The 18,626-nt window shown below is 38.2% G+C and overlaps 1 protein-coding gene across 15 annotated transcripts in view; it reads right to left on the reverse strand.

The window, feature by feature from the left end:
* TRIP12 (thyroid hormone receptor interactor 12) overlaps positions 1-18,626 on the reverse strand; it is a 136,549-nt gene that overhangs the window by 61,302 nt on the left and 56,621 nt on the right. For all 15 annotated transcript variants that reach the window (XM_054700133.1, XM_054700137.1, XM_037524181.2 and 12 more), the window contains 3 exons: positions 8,641-8,746; positions 6,053-6,189; positions 486-569 (listed from right to left, as the gene is read on the reverse strand). In XM_054700133.1, the coding sequence (XP_054556108.1) occupies positions 486-569; positions 6,053-6,189; positions 8,641-8,746 (327 nt within the window). The remainder of the gene's footprint in view (positions 1-485; positions 570-6,052; positions 6,190-8,640; positions 8,747-18,626) is intronic.

Genomic DNA, 18,626 nt, shown 5'->3' on the forward strand with positions numbered 1-18,626 from the left:
TAAAGATAATATATATCCATCCATTTGTTAAGAGCATATACGTAATAGGAGGCTGCTTTTAAAAAAGCACTTATCTGGAGTTTAAGTACCATCTGACATTCATTTATAAATAGGTGATCAAAAACCCAAAAGGACACAGGAAAAATGCCCCCAGTTGGATGCATTACATTACTAAGTGCCAGAGAATAGTATGTTAAGTTACACCCCCCCCCTTTAAAGATCCTCCAACATTTTCTATTTTGCTGTATGCAACAGTTATGTCTATAGCCACAATGACTTTTTTTAAAAAGGCACATTTCTGTCTAGTAAAACAGTAAAAACAGAGTCAGATCATCTCCCAATTTCAAATCACACTACATAAGAAGTTTTCTTTAGAGGTGCAGGCATTGCTAGATTATGTTAAATTTTCAAGTTGATTTCAATAAGACCAATAGTACGACTCAGTCGTGGCAATGGCTTCTTGTAAATTCAGTAACTGCCTTTACCTTGTAATCGTCCCATCTCGGAATCATCTGATTCACTCTCCCCAGAGGTGGTCATGCCCACAGCCCCTGCAACAGAACTAGAGGCTTTAAAGGAAAGAAGAAAAAAATAAAAGGTTAAGGTTGTAAGAAACTAATGCTTAACTCATTCTATCTGGCTTATCTTAAAAAAGAAAGCACAGGCTACCCTGAACAGGCAATGAAATGTCTTCCCCTTTCACAACTGCACACTCAGATGGCTATCCTTCTAGACTTCGTCCTTTAGCTTTTATGAACAAAAGGATGACTCAACTATTTTAATGTGAAATAAGCATAAAAATACAACCTTCACATTTCATTCACAGATGGCTTTGAACAATTCCTTGTGCTATTCCTGAATCGGGTCTTGTCCTGAATTTCTCTACCAAAAGTCCATGAAGATAACAGCACTGCTAAAAGAACACTGCATATTCAATAGCTTGATGGTTACATCTGTGACTGCAATGAGTCACAAACATAATAGAAAGCAAAACTGGCATTTGGCAGACATGTTCCACGTAGATATGTGCCTTCTTTGGTCTATTTTATTCCTGAACTGCACATTTGATACAATCATGTTTCCCTTAATTATGTATGCAAAGACTAATACTCTTATTCTATGACAAAAAATTGAAGATACACACCAGATGACTGCAAAACATTGAGGTATAAAAGAGAGGGCAACGAAGATGTCAAAACAAGTGTAGGAGGAGTTCAAAAGGCATCTAGAACCCAAAATAATAACCTGATGAGCACAACCGTCTAAGGAAATAGAGATAGATCCTATTCGGAATCTGACTAAGAGATGAAACTATATTCCTGATAAACTAGCAGTTTTTCTGTTCCTATTCTGTCTGTTGAGACCCAAAGCATGCTTTTACAGTGTTTAACTATGTGTGAGCACACACTCACAATACCCTAGAACCTATACACTCAATATAGTGACAGATACAAAGGTATCTGTGAATAACATGTAAATTTAAGGAACCTTTCTGGGGAAAAGAAAAGACAGATGCTAATACATCCGCCACCAACTCAGTATTTTCGTAATACCTTTCTTCATACTTCATCAAGTATTTTCTATCATTTCAATGAATTTTTTTAGTTTGTAGAAAAATGTATGGTTTTTAAAGAACAGGAGTCAACAAACTGTGGTCCTCAGGCCAGAACCAACCCAGCATAGCATTTTGTAAATAAAATTTTAATTAGAACATATAGTTGTATCCATTCTTTTCCTAGTGTCTGCAGCTGTTTTCATACTATAGTCAGAGTTCAATAGGGCCTGTTCTAAAATTAGAAATCAACTCTTCACACAAAATGTTAGCAACTCCATGGCTTAGAGTTACAAGTTAACCAGAAATGTTAGTATTAAAGGGCAAAGGGTATTGGAGCTTAGCAACATCACGCTTCTGATGAAGATAAATGAAATAAGCAATAACTGCAGTCAATAATTTATAGGAGTCATTTATTAAATGCTTACTGTATGTAGATGGTGTCTGTGTTTCCTCAGATCCAGACAAAGAAGATTATAACTTCATCATGGACACAAGGAAACAGAGGCTTGTGACTGTGAGTGTTTTTGCCTAAGTTCAGACAGCTACCAGCAGGTCAGAGATATCGACCCAGGCAGTCTGAATTCATAGGCTGTACTAAGAAGAAGTGTATTCTGTCAGCTCCTGAAACACATAATCTTCAATGCAAACTTTTAATTCAAGCACAACTGCATTTCACATTATACAGAAACCTTGTTAACAAATTCTGTTTATTAGGTCCCAATGGTGACTGAAATTGTTAAAGTAGCAATTAAACTTGCTTTAAAATTCTTCCAATTATATGGAAAGCAAATACTTAGTTTTGACAAATGAAACGGTTGGAATTCTTTAAAGCACCCTCTGAAAACACACATCTTTAAAGAAAAAGATAAAAACTCTTCTGCTAAGGTAGTGCTGGTTTTTAAAGTATCTATCAGAAAACTAACTGCTGGTCTTATTTTAAAACGTTTTATAGATCTGCAACCTACAACTTTAACAAAAGTTTAAGTTACTTCTTAAACATGACTTTCATTATGAGTAATGATTATCTCAAAATGCACTGCCGTAAAGACGTGAATCAAGACACAGTACCTGGAAAGGGACCCCGTTAAAAGCGTCCCTGTTACAGCAGGATCCCAACCTTAAGGGAGGCCACAGAACCATTACTAGGAGGCGCAGGAACATTCTGATTTTTAGTGGACTGCTTATTTGGACAGAAATCAGTTACTGGGCCGAAAGAAAAGGTCCTTCACCGTCCTTTCATTGACAGCATGTAGTAAGCATCTGTCCACTAAGTATTCTAGCTGCTGCTGTGTAGGTTTTACAAAGTTAGATTAACCAAACCAGCCTGGCCCGTGGGCAGTTTGTAAAGCTACACAGGTAAGGACATGTCAGCCATCAGCTGATGTCAAACAACAGTCTTTACTAACAGCCTCACACTTCCTCTGACAATATGCATGAGATCTGCCCCAGATAGAGAGAAGACAAGGCTAATGAGCAGGAAAAAAACTGTCAGATTAAGAGGTTTGAACATTTTTGTTTAAAGAGATCTCGCCCAATCAGTCTCAGCAGATCTTCAGAGCATCACGTAGACCGTTTACACAGGTGAATGCCAACAGTGGAGAAAATACTGCTTAAATCAGAACATGAGGATGTTATTACGGAACTCCAAGTTGTTTTATTTTAAGTGATATAGCTCTTATGCTGAAAACAGAGATCAAATATTAAAAGCTGGCAGAAATCAGTTTTACTTGAAGAACCCACAACAGGTTTGCTAGATACCTAAGTGCAAGAAACAATGGGAAGATTTATTTATTTATTTATTTATTTTGGAACATGTTACAAAAACTTCTGAGTAAGGCCAGGAGGATGATGACGGTTAGACATGTAATTATATGGGCTCTAGTGCCAGGTGATATGGTAGCAATCTGATGTTTAGTGTTAGGACACAATTTAGAAAAAGAAATTTTAAATTACAAAACCGGCGGCTTTGTTTTGACAACTTGACCTTGTTTGATTTCTTGTGAAATTAAGATTTTCAATACAAAATATAGGTGCCGGACAATAGCCTATTGTCCCTTGCCATATGATTGTTTTTGCAGAAGTTAAGAAGAATACTTGATTCCTGCTTTATTATCTATAGTATTTCCGAACCTTCATAAGCACTGTAACAGGATGCGCAGTACTCCAAAGTCCAAGGTTCGTCTCAGACTCTTAGGACAATGTGGACAACACTAAACTTTCAACTTCAAGAGCTGGCATTTCCTCTGTGAAGAGCTAGAGGACTCCGTATCACAGTATACTTCAGGGAGATTCAACAGGGATACCGGTTATCAAGAAACTTCGAGTGTCAGCAATACTGGCAAAATCAGGGTGACAAAAGCAAGTTTGTCAAACATGCAGAAGTGCTTTCATAGCAATGTCAGGAAGCTAAGAGCTTCAAAATTAAATACGCCAAAAAAAGGTATATATAAATACAAATAACACTAAGAGATTAAGTCATGGTTTTAAATTAGTAAAAAAAAAAAAAAAAAAAAAAAAAATCACGATAAATGTTTCAGAGGAAGGACAACTTACACTAACTGTGTAAGAGCTGTCTGAGGATGGACACTGGCCAAAAGATGCTCCAGCTTACCTCTCCGCCATGTGCCTAGAGTAACTCAGAGGGCTTTACTTTTCTTTAAATTACAACTTCACATATTGAGAAACCAAAGCAGGTCACACTAAAGAACTTAGCATAAAGGTAATTAAGTAACTTACTTCTTTCCCAGAACTACTTCAGCAAGGTGGCAGAGAATTCTACAGGATCCATAAAGGATCCAGTCTCTGAAATGTAATGAAGCCAACTGCTGTTCTAACACCAGTGGAACAAGTCACATGTCACTTCTACATAAACCTGGAAAATACCTAGATCACACTGATTTCAAATAAGATTAACAAACTCAGGAGAGTGTTTAAGAGGGCCATCCTTCTGACCGTGACCTCTTGAAGCTTTTCTCCTTGTAAATACACGTAGGTATACCAGGAACAAAACTGTACACAGCATCCCCTCATACTGACCTCCAGTCATATCCATAAGGATTAAGCGAACGTTTGTACCACAAGGAACTAGGACAGAGTCCTCCTTCTCTATGTCCTTGCCGGAGAGTCACAAATGCCAGGCCAACCCCAGGTAGGCTTAACCATTACGTGCCTTAGTTTTTCCTTGTAAAATGAGGACACAGCACTCACACCTCAGCAGGTTGTTTTATACAATTAAATGAGAATATATGTAAAGTGCTTAATACTGTGCTAAAATAGCATGCACATGCTATAAATGTTAGCTATTATAACTTCCATAATGAGTCCACTTTAACAACAGCTTCAGGGGCTCTACTTCTGTCATCCATTTGGGGAATGCCCCACTTCCATATTCAGACTCGAAGTAAACATTAAACACTGGAAGGATAAGTCACGTGTCATAAAGAGCTTCAATGAGTTTCATGTGCAATGGACTGTATTTCCCCCTCAACACACCACTTAACCCTTTAGAAAAACTCTTTCAGGAAAAGGGCACAATTAAAAAAAGCTTCTCCCCACCCACCCCCAACCACCACATGAGATCCTGTAAGTTCAACATGCAATTTGTCATACAAAACTAGAAAAGAAAGATCAGTGGTAAAAACGTTAAGGCTGCCTAAAGCTGAGACAATAGGCATAAAACATGGACAGCCACAAGCAAACCAGAACCTTCCCTGCAATCTAGGAATATAATCAACCATAGGTGTTAAAGAAAACTAGTACATATTCTTATATTAAAAAGAAATACATGAAAGAACTTACTTTGCTCAAAAGTATATATTTATGGCTCCCTTAAACCCACACCTTAACCGTATGTGCAAGATGACCCATGGCAGTTTGGAGCTGTGAGAAATATTAGTGACAAAGTATACTTACAAACCCTCTAGTCACAATAAACTGTTGAAGTATTAAGACCTTCCTTTGGTATTGGTAATGGATATATATTTAAAACTGCACTAAACTATCAAGAATAAGAAGGCGGCCACAAAAAATTTAAATAGTATTTTTAAAGTTGCTTAGATTCAAATGGAATACTACCTATTTTTCAGATTACAAAATCCTGAATTAAAATTTGTACATTATGAATTTAAACATTAAGACACGTCCTTACATTTTTTCTGTATCTAAATACTTTCAAACAATCTGAGCAATTTCTACATGTACTCATCAATGTATTAAGAAGCTTAAACAGAAAGGGTTCCACCCTCTCCTAAAATCCCTTTAAATTAGTACAAATTTGGATTTAGACAAGAATTAAACAAACAACAACAAAGAATACAGTGACTCAAAAAACCAAACCTATTAAGTAAAAGAAAAAGGAGCGAAAAGTTTGATAGTAACATCTAATATATTTCTCTCCCTCTCTTCCATTATGGTGATGTACCTAAAAAGGAATTTATCTGAAAAGAAATCTGTAAAATACACAAATGCTGTTGTCAGGTCTAAGAAGCGCCAACCCACCTGCAGCTCCCTGGGGAGTTTCATCGGTCCGAGCAGCTGAAGAGTTGACCGTCTCCTGGTTGTTCTCAGGGTCTGCCATTTTCTCCTGTCGACGAGCTTCAGCTGCTCCTCTTTTGCCCAGGCCAGAGCCTCGCCGACTATAACAGAAAAATGCCATCATAAGCAGCACTACCAGTGACCAGGAACAAGGTCCAGACAGCACAAAGCTCCAATGCATGGAGCACAAAGCCAGTTTCTTCTTTTTACATAAAAATTGTTGCAGAAAATCACTATGTGTAACAACTGAGACTTTGTATATATAAAATTCTTCCAAGTTAAATCACATCACAATACAAGCTTTTGTTTTGCTACACGCTGTTGTCATCCTTACAGAGAGAAATCAGTTTTAAACACTTCCAACTAAATGGACAAGTGCCTCCTGCAGAGACAATTCATTTAAAATAGATCCCCATCTCCAAGGTGACAACGGATTGACAGACAGATGTTCTGGATGATCCCTGACAACAGCAGGAAGGGGCTGGGGGATGAAGAGCAAAGCTCCCATTACCTAAGTTCCAGATTACTTCAATCATTAGAAAGATACCAATCCTAACAATGGACAATAACTCCTTTAAAGAACTAAAGATTCGCTATTAATAAAGATGACATTTGGAAAGACTTGTTTAGGAGTAAGGCACAGTATAAATTATGGAAGAATGATCACCCATTCCTCATGGGGCAAATTATGTTTTATTGGTGACATTTTTTCTATTCTAATAGAGAAATCAATACACAAATCAGGTAGAAATGAAGGAGTGGCCCAATCACAACCTGATCAGCCACTCCTCAAATCACTTTAGAAAATGCCCAGACGTCCTACAGAAGCAGCATCTTGGACCAGTGTGACCGCAGTGAAGCCGGAATGCTGCCCAGTGACTCACAAGCAGGCAGAAGTGACTTGCAAGTGAAGGTTCTGAATTACCTGTCAGTGTTAGCAGTTTGTAGTTACAGTTTGTAAAAAATCAGCCCTAAATAGGACCTGTCTGTTTAGCCAATCTTTCCCTAACGGGGAAATACAGCCCATTCCCAAACCCAATTTTCCAAGTTACAAGTTGGTGGAACTCAAATTAATTCCCACCAACTATGTGGCATAGATTGCACTGAACACTTTGGTTGTTGCCCTCAAGAAGTGTTCGTCTAGTGAGAGACAAGGACACAGCTGTCCTGCACTGGGAAAGCACTACATTCAAGGAGAATTTCACCCAATTCAGACAAAGTTTGAGATAAAGTATCCTGGCCGGGAGGCTAGATGGCTTGAGTACCACGTGCCAGGTACACTGGGGGCTGCCACGTGCACTAACAGAAGCCTCAAGTGGAGAGAAGGGGCAGAGAAGACAGGAGAGGATGACTTTTTCACACTAGGTTACCTGACTCTGCAGACAACTTAAAATAAATTTTCAAGCACAGTGAATTCAATTTGTAACTCAGATTATAAACCCTGGGTAAACTGAACTTAAAATCTGGCCCAGACTAGGGCAAAAGCTTCTGCGATCACGCAAAAGCAATGCAGTAAGCCTCAATGCAAACTGGCTATTAGCGCTAAACAATTCAGAGAGAACTAGAAAATAAGTGGAAAATTAAGAGATTATAAGGTAAAGGTCCTTTTTTCAGGACTCACAGGCAAAAGATTGCGCTATTTCCTTATGTGTCCATGTCCCTTGGCCCAAGAGCAGGCAAAGTAGACAGATGGCCTTTGAGAAAAATCAGCAGTGTTAAAACCTTTCTACTTTCCAAGCTAGAGAAAAGGCAAACTGAAATCATCTGCCCCCATCATTGGTTTCTGACACAGACATAGAAAAAGAGGGGAAAGTCTGAGATGGTTGCAAATAATTAGCAGCTCCAAGACACCCGACCAACTAAACAGATTTGAAAAATCTCAGAAAATTTCAAGCAAAAGACTTTTGAAACTTTGAATTTCAAACAGGTAACAAAAGAATGTGAAATAATAAACTATCACATCAAAGGTAGTTGATTTTCTGAAAATGATATCAAAAACAGTACTGGGAGAACAGTACTGGGGGGAGGGGAATGTGGAGCCCCGCGTTGCTCCGGGATGCATAGGTGCTGCAACGCCAAGTGACACTGAGCACACTTCTTCCCCTCTCCCACTAAACTCAGTAACTGGGGCCAATACTTTAAAAAACTAATTAGGCAATATTAAGCCATTGAAATGGGCATCCCTTTTGATCCATCAATCACACTACTGGGAAATTTAGCTACCTTTAACAAATAACCCAAATCTGCATAAAGATGCTCATTAAGAGATTACCTTGGCAGAGCGAACTCTGAACCAAAAGCTCAACTATTAGCACTGAAGTAGAACAAAAGAAAAGTAGAGGAATAGAGAATAAAAGGTTTGTCAAAAGAAAGAGCATGATTAAAACTTCGCAAGATGTAAATAAATTTAAGTAAATTCACAGACAGACTGAATGAATTTCCTTACACTTCAAGGAAAATTTCAGTAATTTTTAGGACTTATCAAGATGTGGGTTTTGACAGAAAAAAGAACATGTCTGTGCAGCACAAGCTCCTCCCACCCCCATCATTACCTGGCACTAGCACAGGAGCCCGTGGTCTTTTGGCGTGTGCTCCGCCTCAAACTGGGGAGCTCAGCAGGTGGGGATTCACTGCGCTTCTTAGTAGATTTTCTTAAACCTACATATGTGAAATGCAAAAGTGAAATTTTTAAAAGAGAAGTTAAAATGAATTAAAAATTGCAAAATTCTTCGGGTCATCATCCTGGTCCAAAGTTGGGAGGCTCGTCCACGGCTGTGCTGGCCTTCTCGTCGGCCTTTCTTGGCACCTTCACACAGGAAAGTTCAGGTGCTGCCAGGCCTCCCAGCTCAGGTGCAATCTCACTTTGGCTCAACCGTGACTCAAGTACGCCTCATGGCGAATGGCTTACACACTCTGTTCTACAAACCATCCCCTTTAAAAGTTCCTGTCATGTCTCTTCTCCTCCATGCCTCTTGTCCACTAAATAAAGTGAAGAGGTTTTAGGACTTAACTAAATTTCACCGAACACCTTATTACACTACTTTATACGCCCATCTCACCTAGCTTAAATAAAGCTCAGGAATAAGGTTGAGGTAACAAAATGCTTTCATTTCTATATAACCCCATCAGTAAGGAATAGACACTGAACCAAAGGTCAATTGGTGTGTCCAATTTACAGTATATGGTATAAGTTGGAGAAGTCAATAAAGCATATGTTGACACGTTATTCTGGAAGAAAAATAGTATTATTACTTTTGTAAGGATAACCGGTTCTGAAAAGGCAAGCAATTAAGCTAAGTTTATTACTATTTTATGAACACCAGGAAGCCATAAGTGCCCCCTGCACCCCATAAGTGACCCTGCACAACAACATATGGGCAGCAAGCTCATGGAACCAAAGACCTCCAATAGTGACAGGTTTCCAAAGTCAACAAGCTTACTTCCATAAGAACTGTGACATCACTTTAAATAGACATGAACTCTTTCAGAGACCAGCCAAATATAACCACCAAATATAACAATTCTCCAGATCATCCAGATCTTTTTTTCCTAAGAAGTTCTGATTTTTGACCATTTCACGCCTTAAAGTGTAATGCTAATTCCCTGATATCCTATTTTATTTTGCACCCAGGTCACCTGAAAGACAAGTCATGCGGACAGATTATGGAGAGTGCCTTAATTATGTTCAGCGAATTAGTTTATCACTATTTTTCAACATTTAAAAAAAATTGAGAAATAATTTTTAAATGTCAGAAAATAATGAATCATACTTACCTGAAATGTTACCAAGCTAGAGTAGATTTAAAACATACAATTTAGAAAGAGGGGAAAAATCCAAACATAGGTGCATGTTACATTAAAATACCCCCCAAAAACACGTAAGTATTTTCACTGTCACTTAAGTGCTTTTATTGTCATGTAATATTACTTAGTTCATAAATACTAAGGTATCTTTACACATACCTCCACATAGTAATGGTCATATAAATGTTTACATCTCTTCAGGGACATTCAACATAAAATATTCAATTTAATATTTTGTGGGGTGGGGGAGGGAAAAATAGACTGTGTGTGACTACAATATTGCTGACTGGAGGTAGCAGGATACTTTTGATCAAACTTTTCTACATTTTCACTTAGTGAATTTCTGATTTCTAAATTGATAAAACGTACGTGAGGTTCAATGAGTGTGACAACTGTATACACTCATACCACTGTGACAACTGTATACACTCATATCACCACAATCAAGTCACAAAACATTTTCATCCCACTAAAATGTCCAGGCCCCTCACAGTTAGCTAATCCCCTCTCCTCACACTTGAGGCCCCTGGCTACCAGTGATCTATCTGCTGGACATCACAAGGCCCATAGTCTCCTCTGAATGGAATCAGGCATCTGGAGAGGAAGCCACATCGTTGCACAGCTCAGCGGTCCACTACTTTGGCTGCAGAATAGTTTGAATGGATGTGCCACAGTCTGTTTATCCATTCTTGGTGTTAAACTTTTAAGATCTGTACTAAACTACACAGAAAAACGGCACAGGAGAACTGAAGAGGACACAAAAATATTTGTAACTGATATCACAATCAAATCACAATGCAAAATGACTACTAAAATAACTGATTTAACTCCATCTAACCTGATAAATTGGGAGAAACAGTTCCAAACACATACCCTGAAAGATAATCCCTTGGAAAAAGAGCTGCTACATAGAGTGCTCTCCAACGGGAATGAGGTATGTTATTCTTAACTACCTAAAATTCAGGGTAAGAGGCAAAACCAGCGAATTAGTTTATCACTATCTCCTCTGAAACTGGAACAGAGGAACATGGCTCATGCAGTAAATAAAGGTGGGTAACTTAACAGCATTCTAAACAAATTAAGCCAAACTTTGGAGAACTCTCCTTTTATTTTGGTGAATTCTTTTTTGAAAATCTCAAAGGTTTTTAGTAGACATGCCAAACATTCTGGGAGAAAGTAAAGTTCACATTGAAGCAATTCAGTAAACCACCTATTTCCCAGCAAAAGGAAGTAACTTGACTTTCTTTCATCCACTTAGCAAACTGGCAAAGCTAGAACATGTTATTTACTTCACAATTTTAGACTGGCTATTAAGATTTTTGAAAGCATTTTCTGATATAAAGAATTTCTATTTTTCAGATGCAAAAATATTAACTGATTTGTTTGAAGGTGGATAACTGTCCAACACAGTACGCTTTTTGAAAGTGAACAGAATTTGCTACATCAATATACTTCTAGTGAAGGTGCTAAAATTTTGCCTTACTGGTTTGTTTCAAAATCTTTTTAACTCTCCATATATATATATATATATATATATATATATATATATATTATATATAGGTGGGTCCTATATATATATTTTATATATATATATATTGGTGGGTCCTATATATCTCCATATATATATATATATATATATATATAAACTATTTTTGTAGAACTGAAATGTGTCTCCTTGCATTCTATTGGTCAAGTAAGGAATATTTCAATAAGAGAGGAAATATGGGTAAAGGTAAACAACCTGCTGAATGTACTGAAAACCTATTAAAACACATGTGCATGGACTGAACTCTCTCCTTCTCCTGTCCTGTCCTCTCCCAGGCCTATAATGAAGCAAAATTACATTTAAAGTTATTTTTATGCCATTCTGAGAGGCAACCAGAACATCACAAGTCAGATTATTTTTATTTCCTGAGGCTTTATGTAATTAAGTTGGGTATAAATGCAGACAAATTGCTTTTATCAAAGTTCTTGACTTTGCTATATTGGTTTAAGAATATATGTGCTTCCTCACAAATATGTTTGTATAATGTTTACTTCTTTGAATAAAGGTGAATGAAAATGGCAGTATTATTCTCTTAAAAGTTCTAAAGATTTGTTCTTCTACAATATAGGTCTTAGTGTTTTGATTTTTAACAAGTATTCCTAAGCAAAAAAGGGCTTCACTTAAAAAAAAATTAAAGAGACCTTTTGCAATGTATGACTTGAAGTGTGAAATTATTCTTATGCATCCAGTTATAAGCTTGTATTTTAAAAATATATAGCAATATATTAAAAGAATTAAGACTGAAGGTATTTGATTACGTTCTGGATCCTAACTAATGTAAAAATAGTTAAGATCTTCTCAGGTACTTTCTAATTATAACTTTTCTACTTGAAATTTGTGAAAATACTAATCATTACATTAGTGTGAAATGATTCCAATTTTGTCATTTTGCAGGAGAAATGAGCACTAGGTAAATTGATCTGCCTACTTCACTACTGGAATCACCAAAAGTAGAACATACATACATCTCAGGGAGTATGGCTTTCCACTCCAAGTTACTTTAAAAAATAGCAATAGACAAGTGGGCAGTACATATTCACTGTCATGCTTTTATTGAATTATGAATACTTAATCTGTTTTAAGTATGCTACTCTTTGATGTGATATACATATATCAAACCTACTGTAATCCTACAATGAAAAATAGTGTCCCCTAAAGTATTATTAGTTTTGCAATAGTTAAAAATTTCTTATAAATTCTTTCTATTGCACAAGGAGTCAAAGTAAATAGGAATGTCAGCATATTGGACAAGGTTGTGTGAAAATCAAGCAGAGAGGAAGGGGAAATTGACCTAACATCTTACTCAGTGAATAATGACTCCATTCAAATACATGAAAGCTTTTGTTCTCCAACTTATATATTCATTTTCAAGAGACATTAAAAGATGACCAAGTAGACATCCACCGTGAAAGTTCACCGACTGTTTTCTGAGTACTCTGTCCCGGTCTTTTCCCAAGTTCCCCAGAGCACTAGCTCCCTCTTCGCGTAGTAGTACTGATGGAACTGTCCTCACAGCCTATTCAACCTGGCCAGTTTTCCAGCATTTCCAATCACAAGTCTACCATCACCATCCCTTCTCCTACACCACAGTGACGTCAAAGGTAGGCACACATGACCTGAGGGAATCGAGGGCTTCACTGATATATAAACGATGAGATAGTATGTGGAGGGGATGGGGGCTGAGAAGGTCCTAAGTCCCAAGGCTTGGGGCTGACAGGGCCACCATCTGAATTCCTGAATGCAGCAAAGTTTGAAGCTATTCTGTATCTTATCTTGGCTTTACCAGTCTCTGATTTGTGCTTTCCACTTAATTCTGATTGAAACTGTCCTGGACAACACCAAATCTTCTAGCTATGAGTCTTACTCTAGAGGAAGTGTCGACAAACTGCAGATTATAGGCCACATCTGATGACAGGCAGTTCGTTTTCATAGGACCCACTAGTAAAATCAATTTTTACATTTTTTTTTAAGAATACGTGGCAAAGACTGTATGTGACCAGTAAAGTCTAAAGTACTTACTATCTGGATACTAACAGAAAATGTCTGCTGACGTGGACTTCAAGGAGGAAGAGAAAAAAACACTACATGGACTTGTCAAAATTTTGAAAATCAATTAAAAATTTTGAGGTTCTCCAAAACAAAAAACAAAGCAAAACAAAATCCCTTTCTAAAGTTTTAAAAGGAAAAAAAATTCTGGCTTAACCAATTTCTTAGAAATAATGTTCTCAGTCCTAACTTTTCCAGAATATTAGGTATCCTGATTTTACTTAATGTTTTTGTCCTATTTCTACAGACATCTCCTTTAAAAATGGAGTAAACTAACTAATAAGAGTAAGTCACACAAACTAAGACCTTAAACAAGTCTTAGCCTCTGGAAAAGGACTACGATTCATTTACATTTGTAAGTATCTAACTACAATTGATCTTTAAAACACAAATGCCCAATTTGTTTATGTTAAAGGTTACTACATTAAATATTCATTTATTTACAAGTCAGATCTATATCAAGCTTTTCCAGCATCACTCCTTTTTCTTTTCTAAAAGAAAAAAGCACAAAATACGCTGACTGCTACCATGCATAAAGCGTTCAATTTGGAATCAAGTAAAGAGCTATTTTGTTAGTGGAAAAATTGGACCCAACTAAGAAATGAATGATGGCTATATTTTCATGTAGCAGCTCTTAATCTTTCAGCCAGCACAGAATTATGAGAACTTGGTATAACTTGATCATGTGTATACTTTCAGGTTTATAAATCCTTATTATTTTGCTAAAATTCTCAAAAATGGAAAGTAATCTATTCATGTAAAAAGGAATCACCAATATTTATTTTAAAATCACTCAGTGAGACATGTCATACAGATCATAGTGAGCTAAATCCCAAACAGATTTTTCTAAACCAAATTTTATTTCCAAATTGCACGGCAATTTCATATACTGATTTAAGAATTAAAAACACCAGAAATATGCAGATATTCATCTAAGCGTTATTATTTACGTAATGAGCAACTGGAAAGGGAGCAACTGTCCAATATGAATAAACAAACATCAGTATGGAAATACAAAGTGTAAGAACACAGAGCCGTTAAATGAAGGAGTGAACTAATTGGCACTTTTACAGTTAGCGGAACTGTAAAGTCACATATTTCAGAGGCAGTTTCAAAATATACGTCAATATTTTAAAGAAATACAACCAGTGACCTAACAAGGAAATAGTGATGTAAATTATGAAGCTACAGTCAATTAAAAAATTAAGAATAATGTAAATGCTCATTAGTTGGGAATGGGTTAAATCAATGTATGTTCACATAGTCATTTTTTTTTTTTTTTAAATAGAGGCATGTTTTATTTATTTATTTGTTTGTTTGTTTTGTTTATACATGCACTGGGTACAGTCAGAAGCGAGGGAGGATGAGAGAATTCACCAGAGCCAGAGCAGGGAGCAGAGCAGGCAGAAGGACCGAAGTACACTGCTGAGGGGAGCAGCGGGCGGCAGGAGAGGTCTGCGCGCCATGTGGGACCCTCCTCTGGTGGCCGGGGAGCAGCCGGGGATTGAACCACCTCCGTGGAGGTCGCGGGGAGCTTTGCAACCCAGCGCTCAACCACTGCGCCACCCGGGAGGCCCCACATAGTCATTTTAAATGATACAATTCATAGTCTTTTTGAAAGGAAAAAAGTGCCTGTTAAAGCCTACTTTTAACAGGCACTCAGAACACCGACTATTATGTAAAGCAAGCTCCTACTTTTGAAAAAAGTGAAAAACCAGAAGATAGAATACACATGCATTCACTTCTGTTCTTTCAGGAAAGGCCATGACAATGGCATTAAAAGATTCTGGGGAGCCTCCCTGGTGGTGGTGCAGGTGGTTGAGCGCTGCACTGTGAAGCTGTCTGCAGCCTCTGCAGCGCCAGTTCGATTCCCGGCCAGGGAGATTCCCACATAGCGTGGCAGACCTCTCCTGTCTCTCCCGCTGCTCCCCTCAGCAGTGTACTTTGGTCCTTCTGCCTGTTCTGCTCCTTGCTCTGTCTCTGGTGAATCCTCGCACCCTCCCATGCATCTGGCCCGTACCCCAGTTCTTGTATAAGTAAATAAATCTTAAAAAAAAAGATTCTGGGGCATAAATCAGTAATGGGAGGAGCAGAAGAGATAAATGAACTAGCAATTCAAAAAACTGGAAATAGAAAACTCAGATGAACTATCAATTAGATTAACACTACAGAATGTCAAAGGTTCAGGAATGGACAGTACTGAATACCTCTGAGAACACTTCAAAGTTAAAACTGAGGACTGTTGTTGACAGACTATTTACATGAAAAGTCAAATCCCTAGATTCCCCTCCTCCACTTGTACAGCTAGGTAACTGTCTCTCTCCTGACCCAGCAAAACCCACGAGAACACCGCTGCAAAAAGGTACACCATATCAAAAACAAGCGAGGGAAGGGGGAGAGGGATCAAGTGTACACAGACATACTGAGCGACAGACGGCCTCTTCTCCCACTCAGCCCCCAGAACCCTGGCTGTCAGGCCTCCTTCACCTCCAGGCAGGACTCTGAAATAATCTTCCCTGTGGAATTTTACCAGCCAAAGAAAAAAGACCTAAAAATAATGACAGAAGAGGTTTCATAATACGTTGCCCAATCAGATCACTAGACAGTGAATACCAAAGCTCATCTAGGCTCAGAGATTACTAGATTTTTGGTTCCACCTCCAACCACCGCCCCAACTTGAATAACAAGAGATAATCAGAAATTACATGGATCTTAGGAAAGTTCCTAATATGAAAGTCAAAACCAAACTGCCATCCCCCCTCCCCCTCAAAACTGCACTACAGGGCCTCCCCGGTGGCGCAGCGGTTGAGTGCTGGGTTGCGAAGCTGCCCGCAGCCTCTGCGGCGCCGGTTCGATCCCCGGCTGCTCCCCGGCCACCAGAGGAGGGTCCCACATGGCGCGCAGACCTCTCCTGCCGCCCGCTGCTCCCCTCAGCAGTGTACTTCGGTCCTTCTGCCTGCTCTGCTCCCCGCTCTGGCTCTAGTGAATTCTCTCACCCTCCTGTGCTTCTGACTGTACCCAGTGCATGTATAAACGAAACAAACAAACAAATAAAACATGCCTCTATTAAAAAAAAAAAAAAAAAAAAAACTGCACTACACAGAGGGAAACCGCAAGCAAAGAAAACCCATTATTAAGATCTATAATAAAGAAGGAAATGAGTGACCAACCACCCTGGTTTGTCTGGGATTATCCTAAAGACCAAAGTCATGAGTCTTGGGGAAAGTTCCAGACACAGTGGAAACCAGGACTGCTAAACAAGCACACAGCAGCTAACTTCCAGGATTACATCTACAAGTCAGGAATCACAACTCCAGTAATGAAAGCTGGAAGATAATGTAAATTTCAAACTTCTGACCAAAAACAACTTCCAATTCAGAACTCTATACAAAACAGGTATCGCGTTGTATATTTCAAGACACTCAAAATCTGACAAAATCTCTTCAGGACTTTTTCTTAGAAAGTCAATGGAAGATATATTCCACTGAAAATGAAATAGTAACCAAGAAAGATGGTGTGAGATCTGGAAACAGGAAACTAAACAGAAGTGAAGGCTGAAGAAAATCCCAAGGCTAAAAACAGTGTGGCCAGGCACCGAGAGCAGCCGCTGGCAGACTCATTTCCTCAGGAAAATAACAGATGCATGTAGTAGACGACTGGAAAAGATTGAGACAGTAAATACAGAATTTGGAGTTGAGTGATAGGTTGACAGAAAAGGAAAACAACAAAATTAACTGTGTTCACAGAAGATGTAAAATTAAGGCAGGAGACGCCCTAGACCAGCGGAAAGACACCTGCACATCCTTACAAACATGAGCGTGGGCCATGACTGGGAAAACGGGAAGTATGTACACTAGGCATTTACTTGGTGAGTGAAGAGGTGGGGTAAATCTTCCCTGGAGCACCCAATAGTGCTCAAACTGAAAAAATAAAACTCAACGAATAGACACATGAGCGCATAATTTAAAGACACAAAGATTTGTACAACAGCCGGCCATGGGGAAGAGCACTGGGCCAGAAGATTGCTGATTTCAAAATAAATCTCACAGAGCTTGACTTCAAACCGCACCTAACAGTTGATTAGTACAAATCACACACACCAGAAAGAGGTCATCCTCAGTGATGGAATTAAGTGATTTTGTATTTTTTCTTTTTACATGGCGGTATTTTCTGGGTTTCTTCTGTTATTTTTAATGACAAACATGTTAGAATCAGAAATGTCCAGAATTAAGGAATACAGAGACATGACTATGAAAGAGCAACTTTTGCTAACTTCAGAATGATGCAGTCTGGTTAACTTTTTGTTCTGACCTGTATACAAAAATATACATAGCACGGTTGTTTAAAATCCACAATGTAAATAAAACAAAGCAAAGCCTTCCAACAAAGACGCCAGTGGCATTTGTTTCCATTTAATCTTAGGAATTATTTTGGGAATTTTTCAAAGTGGTTACCCATTGAACGATTTAAATTTTTAAAGGCTGTGAAATTACTTTTAATAACTGCCTTACAATACAGAAAACTCAACACTCAATCCTCTTCCCTTTATGCTGCTCACCCAACATGGCATGAAGCTACAAGAATCCCATTTTTTAAAACTCAGTAGGAATGACCCTGACAAGACCCAACAATGAACCAAGGGTCTCGACCTTAAAATTATTTTCTCCTGCTCAGTTCAATCTATTTCCTCCCTTCTATGCAAGAGGTACAAAGTGTCATGTCTGTGATAGAAAGAGCCCCAATCTAAGCAGAATCACCTTCCCAGAATTTGGCATCTGCCTGGCTCTTGGCTAGTTCTAAATAATGGTCATGGTCCGCATCTAAGTCAGCAGGAGAGTATGAAACTCAAGCTGGAAATAACTAACTACCGCTGCCTGTGTTAATAATGTGCACATGATGTCCACTTCAAAAATGAAGAAACCAGATCTACAGATAGACACATCAGATTGGAAAGGTAATACCTTCAAATTTTATATAAATAAGCTCCATTATTACACAGATTTTGACCACAAACTTGTATTTCTATGCCATCCATCACCTTCTGCTATTCAGACAGCATACCTAGACACAGTCAAATTATTTCAAAATGAGCTTACTTCAAAAAGGCAGATTAGGAAAATGTTCTGAAGTGAAACTAATTAT

The sequence above is a fragment of the Talpa occidentalis genome, unplaced genomic scaffold (genome assembly GCF_014898055.3).
Source record: "Talpa occidentalis isolate TD23 unplaced genomic scaffold, MPIMG_talOcc4v2.1 talOcc4.3, whole genome shotgun sequence".
Classification (NCBI taxonomy): domain Eukaryota; kingdom Metazoa; phylum Chordata; class Mammalia; order Eulipotyphla; family Talpidae; genus Talpa; species Talpa occidentalis.